We start from the raw sequence: 10882 nt of genomic DNA on the forward strand, positions 1-10882 counted from the left end.
GCTCCTTTTCATCCAAGATGCAGGTTTTCATGATTGTATTTCATTGCTCTGTTTGGTCGATGCATTAAATAAACTTGTATATTTAAAAAAAATAGAAATAAAGAAAAGCAGAGGCCACACAGGAAATCAAATTATATACAAAAGTTTTAATTTGAAATTTCTCCATGAAAAACAAAATACTTTTTTTTCTCTGAGAATTATTTACAACACCAGAACATGAAACATACAAACGGATGATCTGAGAACAAACTGTAAATCTGATGTCAGAAAAACCAGAACATGAACAAACCTCGTCCTCATGAGAAACTAAAAAAAACACTTAAGACAGGAGACACGTTGAATAAATAACCACAGAGGGGATGTCTCTTCTTCAAATAAATACAGAGATATATAAAATAAACATACCGGTATATATATAAAATACGTACACAAAAAGAAAGACATTTTTGCATTGAATGTGCGTTTCACACCCACAAACGGACAGCTGGAGGGACTCGGATTTTCAGAACAAAAGTAGTGAGACACATTGAAACAATTGAGACACACAGGACCGCCGTTTTTTTTTGTTTTTTTTTTAAACTGACTGGACTCAAGAATGATCTGAAGCATTGATGGGGTCTCAAAACTGAAACTCAGGTACCACGTCTAAACATTTCAAGGGAGAGAAGAGGAAACGGTGAACAAGAACGTAGCTGGAAGTTCAGCCATGAAGGGTCGGGTCAACAGCAGCACCAGTGAGAAGAGATAACAGTCAGACTTACTGCTTAAATAAGACCTTTTCTGAATTGTAAGTCCGGAGAGCCCACACGTGTCCGTTCTCAAAAACATCAAAAGGAAAAAAAAAAAAAAAAAAAAAAAAAAAAAGGAGTCAGGACAGAAACTTGAAACTCCACAGAGTAAACATCTTTTGGTATCCGAGCAGAGTCATATGTGGCCTCCTGAAGCGGACTCCACAGAGGTGTGTGTCTTTAAGAGTGTAGATTGTGTGTTTTCAAGTATCCCACTTCGACAGCAGGTGAGGGTCAACATGAGGGTCGGGGTGCGTTGGGAAGCCGAAGTCAGTTCCTCACAGGACAGTTTTTAAACATACACGTCGGTTGATCTTTTTGGCAGTTGTTCAAGTAAGCTGAAAAAGAAGTTGCAGCTTTTCTGTTCTTATCAGAAGTTCTTACAGTTCGGTCTGAATTCGCCAAAGAGAAGATAGCTCTCTTTTATTCTGAAAACCCAGAGCACCATGTTTCTCTCTCTCCTCGGGGCGAACCACACCTTTCTCAAAGTAATGTCTGAACTGAGTTGCGGGCGTCCCCACTTGACGAGGCCAGATGTTGACTTGAAAGAGAAATGGTGGAACATGAACGCCCTGTGAGGTTTACGTTGGTGCTCATCGATGTTTTTTTTTAAATAGGGAAACGAGTTTCATTGTAATGATCGATAGTTTTAAAAAGTACAGACACTTTGAAAAAACTAAAAAAAATCTTCAGTTATATTTGACTGAATTGCACAAAGCCTCGGCACCAATCTGTTGAAAATGTGTTTTTTTGTGGTAATTTAAAACGTTTGCAGAAGTTTACCTGCATTTCTTAGTTATAAAAAAAACAGAAAAATGGCCCAGCAATGGGTGCCTAACACGTTTTATTGTTGTCATGGTATCAAAACAGCTAGCTATATCGTTTGAGTTTTACCAGAATGGAATCGGGAGTTTTAAAAAATTGGTACTTCGACAACCCTAGAACAAGCCCTGACATGAGGTTCGTTGCCATGGCAAAGCTTCACCTGCACAATGTTTTTAATCTTAAGGCACTCTGAGGCAGAACACAGGTGATGAGGCTCTATAAGAGCTACTCGCTCCAATCACATCTCGAGACGACCAGCGTTCCCAAGCAAACACCACCAGAGGAGGACTGTCAATAAAGTCCATGCCCCGCCCTCTGGAAGCCTCCGTTTGACCAATCAGACGCTCTACTGGCCAGAGGAGGAGGAGGAAGATGATGTAGAGGAGGAGTCAGCTGTGATGGAGTGGAGCGTGATGCTGTTGTTGTCCGTCTTCTGTCCAGCGCTGCCCGTCACCCACGGGTGGAGGAGGATCTGCTCCACGGTCGGCCTGTTAGACGGCCGCTGGCTGAGACACCATCCAATCAGCTGCTGGCACTCTGAGACACAAACAGAGAGGATGAAAAACCATGAGACTAAAGAAATCTTCCATTTGATCCTGTTATATCTCTGTTTTAAGAGCCCCCTCCTCTTCTCCTCTAACTCCTCGTCTTTGTTCTTACCTGAGGAGACTTTTTCTCTGAAGCAGACCCGTCCTCTCAGGATCTCCTCGTCCTGTTCGAAGGGGATGTCCCCACACACCATGTCATACAGCAACACGCCGAGCGACCACACGGTGGCTGAGCGACCGTGGTACCTGCGAAACCGGATCCACTCTGGAGGACTATAAACCCGCGTTCCTGCAGGGAGGAGAGTGGGGGCGTAAGTTTAGAAAAAGGTAAACATTTTGCTCAAAAACATTTCCCAGGATGCAACAGCTGTCATGAAAGACGCACAAATGTACAGCGAGTCTGTAAACGGTCAGTGGTGACAGATCACCATCATGCTATTTGTTAGTGATGTAAGCAGGCGGTGTAAACATCTATTTCTACATATTTCATAGATCTAAGAAAGATATCGGCCAATTTGATCGGTATCTGATTCCTCCCCCCATACCCGTCAGATTCTCAGACTCACCATCAAACTCTGTGTAGGCGGTCTCTTTGAGGAGGGCTCCCGAGCCGAAATCGATGAGTTTGATGTGTCCCGTCCTCAGGTCCACCAGCAGGTTCTCGTCTTTGATGTCTCGGTGGATGACGCCGCAGGTGTAGCAGTGACGCACGGCCTCCAGCACCTGCAGGAAGAAGCCGCGCGCCTCCGCCTCTTCCAGGGCGCCGCGCTCTGTGATGTAATCGAACAGGTCCTGCCCCTGCTCGAGACGCTCCATCACCAGCAGCCAGCCGTCCGACCGCTCCCACCAGTCCAACAGACGCACAACGCCGCCGAACGCCCCGCCCACCTTCTTCAACAGCACGATCTCAAGAGGGACCACCACGCCACACTGAAGATATCAGAAGAGGAATTACAAATGTTTCCATTGTCTCTCCATAAAATGAAGAGCGTTTTTTTAAATCAAACTTTCTATTTTTGGGGAAAATCTCCCAAATCATTTGATTCCAGTCTCTAAAGTGAGGATAGTGCTGCTGCTCTTCACTGAAAACATCTGAACTTTGGGCTGTTGATCAGACACAAAACAACACATTTATGTGTGTCATTACACAGATTTTACAAGTCTGACAAATTAACTAACCAGGAGGGAAAGACCTGATTACACAGCTAAGAAGAGCATCTTGTTCTACAGCTGTTAAATCAGTGGTGTAGTGGAATACTCTTAAAGTCTGTCCCCTAAATGCGTCCCGTCCAGCAGAGTATAAACAGTCTCTGTTAAAAACAGTGACATGTAAGACTTGTATTTTAACATTACACTCAACTTCTGCTGCTTGACTTAAGGGAGTTGGGATTGTTATGAAATCAACATTAGCCTCAGAAGAGAAGCAGATTTTATCATTTCAACTGGCCAACATAGTTACTGCATTTTGAGTGAACTATTTCTTATTCCTGAATAGTATTGGGGGGTTATGCGTTACAAAGGAATGCACCGGTCTACTCAGATTACTTTTTTTGTTACAAGTTATATAACACATTAGTTTTACAATTCAAGTAATCAGCTACTCAAAGTTACATTTTCAAATAAGCAATTTTACTTTAAAATCCCTGATTCCCTCTTTTTATTGCCACAAAAAAGAGAAATCCCTGATGCATTTGCAGTGTTTGAATCCTGTGGTTGTAACTTATGTAGCTCAGGCTGAACAATCACAGGGGGCTTAGACATGGGTATACCCTCTGGAGACTGAAAAATAAGTGGGTTTACTCCATACACCCTTCACCACACCACTGTATAAAATATTTAATTATAGAGAGATGGCATGACACAAGTTAAAAATCCATTTCAAGATTGATGTAAATAGTGCATTAATAATCTCACCAGAGAGCCCCACTCAGTCACCCTCTCCCTGCACACATGCTTCACCGCCACCTGTGAGACAACAAAACAACACTGTGAACATACAGATTTAATACATGATGAATACTTTATTAAAAGGTAGGGACTTTAATGCTCCTTCAGAAAACAAACAGAACATTGAAGTAATGGATTCAATTATCTGTGATAGTCCAGTACAGTACAAGAAGCCTTTTGTTTGTTGCCCTGGCCTATGAAGGGTTTTCTTAGTTGACAAATTGAGAGAATTTTCACAACAGTTTTGGTGCCCGCATTGAAAATGTAATTTATTTTAAAACCGCTTCTTGCTCCCCACGTGTCAAAAACAGGATTTTTTTTCCCTTCACAATAAAAAGGAGATCAAAGCGGCATTGACTTTTGTTCTTTGTGAAAACAAAGACCACATGCCAGACAGCACTGAGGTGTGTCAAGCTCGCCAGCTGACACACATGAGACAGGAAGTAGAGAGCATAGACACTGCCTTCCAAAATAAAAGCACACATTTAAAACAAGCAGGTGTTCGGCTCATGATGAAAAGGGCAATGTGCAAAACATGGGAATTGGGATATTAAGCACAACAAATCAACACAGTTTAAGGCGTACATAACAGCTCAGTTTCTGTGTCTTTCTGCTGCTCTTCAAGCTTGACACAATTTGAGTGTTTGCCACATGAATCCAGAGGCTTTTTTTCCCTGCCACTTTAATGACCTTAATTAATCTGAGGGTAGGTGAGAACTTGCTTAAACTTTTCAGTCTGCATCTAAATTGTTTGAAAGCATGGCCCACATCCAAAAGGGAATTTAATGTATACTGAATGAGAGCGTTATTTAATTTTCTCACTAATTGTACTAAATTATAAATACGGATGCACATATGCACCACACATGAAGCAATTACAAAGTAAAATAGATCAAATTAACAATTACAAGTTCAATTAAATTAAGAGGACAATGCCCAAATACACTGCCCTAAAAGTTTATGCAAATTACAATTCTCATCTCTTCTAAGACTGACGGGTGTTGAATAGTGAATTATTATCGTTTATGTAATCATGTTATTTAAAAGTAATAAAACTACTTCTTGTAGCAATACTAAAAAGAAGATTGATTCAGTGCGGCTTTTATTTTGAAGTATTGACAGGAAGTGTGTGAGCTTCCTGTGTGTAACTTGAGGCTTGGAGCCGCCATGTGGCGCCGGGCGGGGACACCGGGACCAAAACAAAGCATCACCACCCCGCTCTTACCGGCAGCCCGTCGGCGAGGCGGATAGCCGAGTACACGGTGCCGAATCCTCCGCTGCCGAGCACCGGACCCAGCCGGTACAGCTTCTCAAAGGGCTGCTTCTCCGTTTTAGCTGAAAAAACAAAAAAAAGTTAAATCAGTGTGCGCCAAAATGTTTAACCCCTCATTAAATCAAAAACCAGCGTCTCAACCGATGTGCTACGGTGTCCTTTAATTATAGAATGAATACACACGATTAACATGATTAATTACCAGCGAAAAACGAACAAAAATAAACACGGTCACACACCGAATAAACACGGTCTCACACAGCCCACTGTCCTCACATGACCCCCGTTGTTCTTGCGTGAGCCGTTTAAAAATGGAGGATGCACAACAGCAAAATCATCTCCACCGACACAGACCACACCAAATAAACACACACAGACTACCAACATGCAGCTTTTATTTACAGAAAGACATACTACACCAAATAAACACACACAGACTACCAACATGCAGCTTTTATTTACAGAAAGTTAAACATTTTGACACCAAAACTGGCCTTCAAAGTGGTCCCACGTCGTGTTATTTAAACGGTCATGCAGTAAAAAAAAACTTGAAATGTGTGAATTTAAACGATTATTTAAATTATTTTGTAAAATATATCAAACGTAAGCTGTCTCCGCCTCTACAGTAGTACATGTTATTATTATTACCCCGTTTTAATCACTAGTTTGAAAAGAGGTGTTACGCTGTATTTTGTGACCCTCCTGATTGTTTGTCCTGACATGACCCAGCTTGGGTTTTTTTTTTTTTGGCAATGCATCCCTCTTGGGGTTAACTAAGGATACACAATCAGGTCACAGGAGATGGTAAAACACCCCCGTGTTGTCGTTATCACCGTGTTTCTTACCTTGCTGGAGATGGAGCTTCGCCGGTAGCTCCATGCTTGATGAAATGTGGGACAACGAGTCCAGCTTGGAGAGCAGCATGCTGCTCGTGATTCCTCCCCAAAGATCTTGAGTACACCAGGAAAAAAAAATAGGCCTACACACGTAATAAAATCCAAAATGGCAAAACTAGTCCGTTAGCTGTTCTTACGGGTGAAATAAGACACAAGCACGGAAAAAATCCATCGGTAGGCCGCCGGTAATTCACACAGGAGATCAGTCAAATCGTCCCTGCAGCATCTACAGAAGCGCGCCACTCTGCCTCCCCCTCCGCCGCTGCCAATATTTACAAATATTAGATAGATCCTTCCGCCCACGTTGTACATAAAGTAACGCCTCAACAATTCCCTCTCACACCCACTCTGACTCGCCCAGATTAATTTTGGTGCGCCAATGATTGGTCTGTGGTTTTTTTTTAACGTGATGATGTGGAAACGAGCCCTAAACGTAAGAGAAAACAACACGGACTACTTTAACGTAGTAGGACAAGCGCAAGGATCCAGGGAGAGCGCAACAGGGCTGCGGCTCGTCAGCCAGTGGCGATTCTAGATCAGGGGTTACATATGCTGTTAATTCATTTGTTTTTAATCAGTGAATGGATTTTCCTAAAATCATTATATTGGTTTGTTGTGGTGCAACTTTTTCAACAACATCATCTTCACCATTTTAATTATAACCTCTATCCAGATAAACAAAATGAAGCATGCTTTGTTGTAGGCTAAATGTCATGTTTTATAACCTTTTGGCAATGCAGTCGATTTTGTGCCTTGAAAGCATCATCACTTGATTTGGTGGTAATTATATAAAGCAAAAAGGTATTTATAACATTTATTAAATGAAACAGGGTGTTAGAATAATCAGAGTCTTACATTTCAAGCAGAAATCAGGAATCAGGAATTATTAATATAAATACAGTCCTGCCTTTAAATCACCATACTACTGTACTCTGATAACCTGATTAACGTCGTCCACAGACACACACGCCCGTCCATCACTGAGTTAAAGCTCTGGTTCCTGGCTTCAGTCCCAGACTGACGCTGGAGGTTGTGGAGGGCGTCGGCCTCTGAGCCGTGTCCCTGCCTGACCCAGGCGTCCCTCTTATTCTGGGTCGGATTTAACATCGCTGGCTGCTGCTGGCTTCCCGCTCAACCCTTCGGTGCCTGGCTCTGCCTGCCGTTCCCCTCCATCATCATCATCATCATCAGAGGAAACAGAGGCTGCTGCAGGAAACAGAAGCGCCTCTTGAGGATGAACACTGGAACTCACACAGAGACAAATACATCCTTATAATAGGCTATAAGAGAGGGCACATAAATCATAAGCCATACAGATTTTAGTTTTTCTCCTGAATTCCCCCTCTGTCGTATTCTGTCCTTCTGTACCACAATGTCATTTGAATTGCCCGGACATGTAACCTTGATATCTTAAAGGAAACTGCTTCGTCATGTTTTCAGGTCATCACTGTGTTCTTCTCCGCTCTTTTGTCGAAATTGTTAATGTCAGCGTTGATATAAAGGCCAAAGTTGTCATCATGCGTTAAACTTTGTTGCTTCCTGGTAACTCGCCTCCTGAGATCCCCCCCCCCCCCCCCCCCCCCCCCCCCCCCCCCCCCCTCCTCCCTCCCCTGCCCAACTGACAAGTATTGTCTCTCGCTTGGTAAGGTGCATGTGTGAACAAGCGACTCAGGAAGATTTCAGAGGCAGCCTGCCTGAAATTTTGGAGACATTTTCCGGAGTGATTATGCTACAACGGCATTTTTTTTTAAGACAGAGGTTTAAAAGAAACATGCAACTTTGTCATGATTTGTAATAACATTTTAGTTACTAGCCACATATTTTCCTGGGAGCTCCTGAGCTCTCATGTCTTGTAGGTTCCTCTGGATGGTTGGTGAGGACAGCCTGCTGCTCTGGACCCCCCCCCCCCCCCCCCCCCGTCCCCCTTCTGTGTCAGTGTGTTAGAAGCCCAGAGTCCCTTGACTCTCGAGTAGACGGAGCTGCCCCATCCTTCAGCGAGGTGATCTGACACAACTACCACCCGACGTCACTCTCGGACTGTGTCGTCCCCACAACCACTACCGTCCTCTTTCATGTACGGCCTGCTCCGACCTCCACCTTAGTGGCAAGGAAGTGTGGACAACAGGAACGCGAGGAATGCAAAGGAGAAATCCTTTCTGCATATTATCCCATCTCCCATATCCCATTTTTCTTAACAATGAGTACGATCTTTTACCCGCTCTTTTTGTAAAGAGTCTCGAGATAACACTGACATGAATTGGCGCTAAACAAATAATGATTGATTGAAGTCATCTTTCACAGGAGAAACAAACCTTTAAGCAAAGCATTGCAAACAGTCAGTGTTGACAGACATAATGGTCAAAACTACAAAGACCCAAAGCAGTGCTAAACCATCGTTTTCATTTGTATTTATTAAAATAAAGGTGGGTAGAAAAGAAAAGTGGGAGTGTAAAAAAACAATCAAAAAGAAAATTTAATTATTCCTTTAGCATGAGATTGTCTGGCAGCTGCAGCATGAACGTCCACACAGATCCACTTCTGGGGAAACCCTTCATCTGCCGTCGGGGTTTCCAGGTTTTCCCATCGACGACGTACTCCAGAGTCATGCTCCTGTTGAGCGTGAACACGGAGTCGCCTCTCACCACCGCTGTGAACAGAGAGCCTTTGCTGTTGGCGAAGTGTCCGGGCAGAGTCGACCACTGACCTGAACTCAGACTGTAACAGTCCATCAGGCATCTCAGGAAGTCGTCCGACGGCCCGTTTCGCATGACGTACAGGCTGTCTCTGTGGCCGACCATGCAGTGACCGTAGCTCTGTTTTCTGATCAGCGTGGTCACAAGCCGCCACTCGTCTCTTCTGGAGATGTACTCGTAGATCTCTGTTGTCTCCATCGGCTTCCATAGACACACAAATATCCTGCTCAGGGCTTTGGTGCACGCCGCTCCCGCTGCAGGTCGAGGTAAGTGTGCCGCAAACTCCCACCGTCCAGTCTTTACATCGTAGGTCTCCACGGATGACATCACTGTTCGCTCGCATTCTCCTCCAATGGCGTAAAGACGACCGTCCGCACCTACAAGGCTCAGGTTATATCGACGCTGTGCTGGACTTGAGAACCTGCTCCAGATGTTTTCTTTAACATTGTAGCAGAAACATGCATCCACCACTTGGTTGTGAAGTCTGTGAACTCCTCCGACGATGTAGAGTTTGTTGTCTAGAATAGTCACTCCCGCCATGGAGGTGCTGGCCTGAACCGGAAGATCTGTTAACACCTTCCAGTTATTGCCAGATTCGTCCAGGTAGCAGACCGTCCTGGAGGCAGCGTGGACGGTTTCATCCCCAGCGCAGGTCACATGGGCCCCAACCGCCACGAAAACACTCGGGGTCAAAGACTCCACGTAGGAGATCAGCTCAGACGGTAAGGATTTCCTCACCTCCACCTCCAGGTCGGCGTACATGTTTCTGATAAACAGCGCGGCAGCGTGGTAAAGCTCCATGAGTCCGAAGGTTGCCGCAGTGTGAAACATCAGCAAGCAGTTTTCTGAGTCAATGAGGTTGATGAGATGCTTGGCGAGCAACGGCACTTGCAGGAAAGCAGCACATTCAATGGCTTCCACGATATCGTCGCCATCCAGGGCGGGCTTCTCACCTCGTAACACCGCCATTGCAAGAAAGAAGCCCCGAGCATGCAGAGACTTGAGGTGGATTTCTTCCTGCTGACACTCCTTCATCCCTGAGCGATACAGAGCTCTGAAATAGTCACAACTCTGAACAAGTAACATCTTGTCCTCGGAGAAGTGAGTGTCTCCCACCACAATGGTCAGTTTGGCCGAGATAAGACCAGAGGCACAACATGGCAGACATCTTCCAGCACTGTCACAGCTGCTGCCCTCCTCTGCGTCTCTGCTGTTTGCTGACATTAATCTTCTCTGGCCGTGTCAAATATCCTCCATGAAAATCACACGACACGTTTCCCGAAAGTTGCAAAGCGGAGCTGGAGAGGAGTGACTCAGGACGAAGCCGCTTCACTCTTCGGGGGGGGGGGTTCAGTTGTTTCACAGCTTTCAAAATAGACGCAGCTAAATATAGAACAGAACAAATGACCTGTGTCACATTCATGTTGGTGACAGGAAGGGTGGTGATATCTGCTGCTGCAAACTTGAAATGGAGATATGGTCAATTCAGAGATTTATTTTTGGGCTTTTTGTGCCTTTTTTGGAGAGATAGGGCAGTGGATAGAGTCGGAAATCAGGAAGAGAGAGATTGGGGAATGTCATGCGTGTAAGCAGTCACAGGTCTGATTCGAGCCCTGGCTGCATGCTTGGAGGGCTATGGCCTCCATACATGGGGCGCACGCACTAACCACTGCGCACGCATAAGAGGTAAGGTAGAGACCCATTTGTTTTGTTTTGGGTCCTCAATAACCAGGTACAAACGTTTTTTCATGCTCCTGTAAATCCAAAGAATTTTGTGTGCCCTATATATCGGCTTGAGAACAACATGAAAGGCGTTGATTCATTTTAGACATCAATGGAAGAATGTGCAACATTTATAATTTAGAAGAAATCAGGTATATCCTGTGTAAATATCCATCTGAGTCATGACTGT

The 10882-nt window shown here is 44.4% G+C and overlaps 2 protein-coding genes across 2 annotated transcripts; both read right to left on the reverse strand.

The window, feature by feature from the left end:
• Window positions 1-126: 126 nt before the first annotated feature.
• LOC132972961 (serine/threonine-protein kinase pim-3-like) lies at window positions 127-6530 on the reverse strand. Its single transcript, XM_061036123.1, has 6 exons — window positions 6227-6530; window positions 5334-5443; window positions 4076-4126; window positions 2728-3091; window positions 2274-2450; window positions 127-2150 (listed from the first exon to the last, which is right to left on the reverse strand). Exons 1-6 carry the CDS (start codon window positions 6303-6305, stop codon window positions 1960-1962), a joined length of 972 nt encoding a protein of 323 aa, XP_060892106.1. The 5' UTR covers window positions 6306-6530; the 3' UTR covers window positions 127-1959.
• Window positions 6531-8010: 1480 nt separating this feature from the next.
• kbtbd13b (kelch repeat and BTB domain containing 13b) lies at window positions 8011-10360 on the reverse strand. Its single transcript, XM_061037142.1, has one exon. It carries the CDS (start codon window positions 10192-10194, stop codon window positions 8755-8757), a length of 1440 nt encoding a protein of 479 aa, XP_060893125.1. The 5' UTR covers window positions 10195-10360; the 3' UTR covers window positions 8011-8754.
• Window positions 10361-10882: the final 522 nt, after the last annotated feature.

This window comes from Labrus mixtus, chromosome 4 (genome assembly GCF_963584025.1).
Source record: "Labrus mixtus chromosome 4, fLabMix1.1, whole genome shotgun sequence".
Lineage (NCBI taxonomy): Eukaryota > Metazoa > Chordata > Actinopteri > Labriformes > Labridae > Labrus > Labrus mixtus.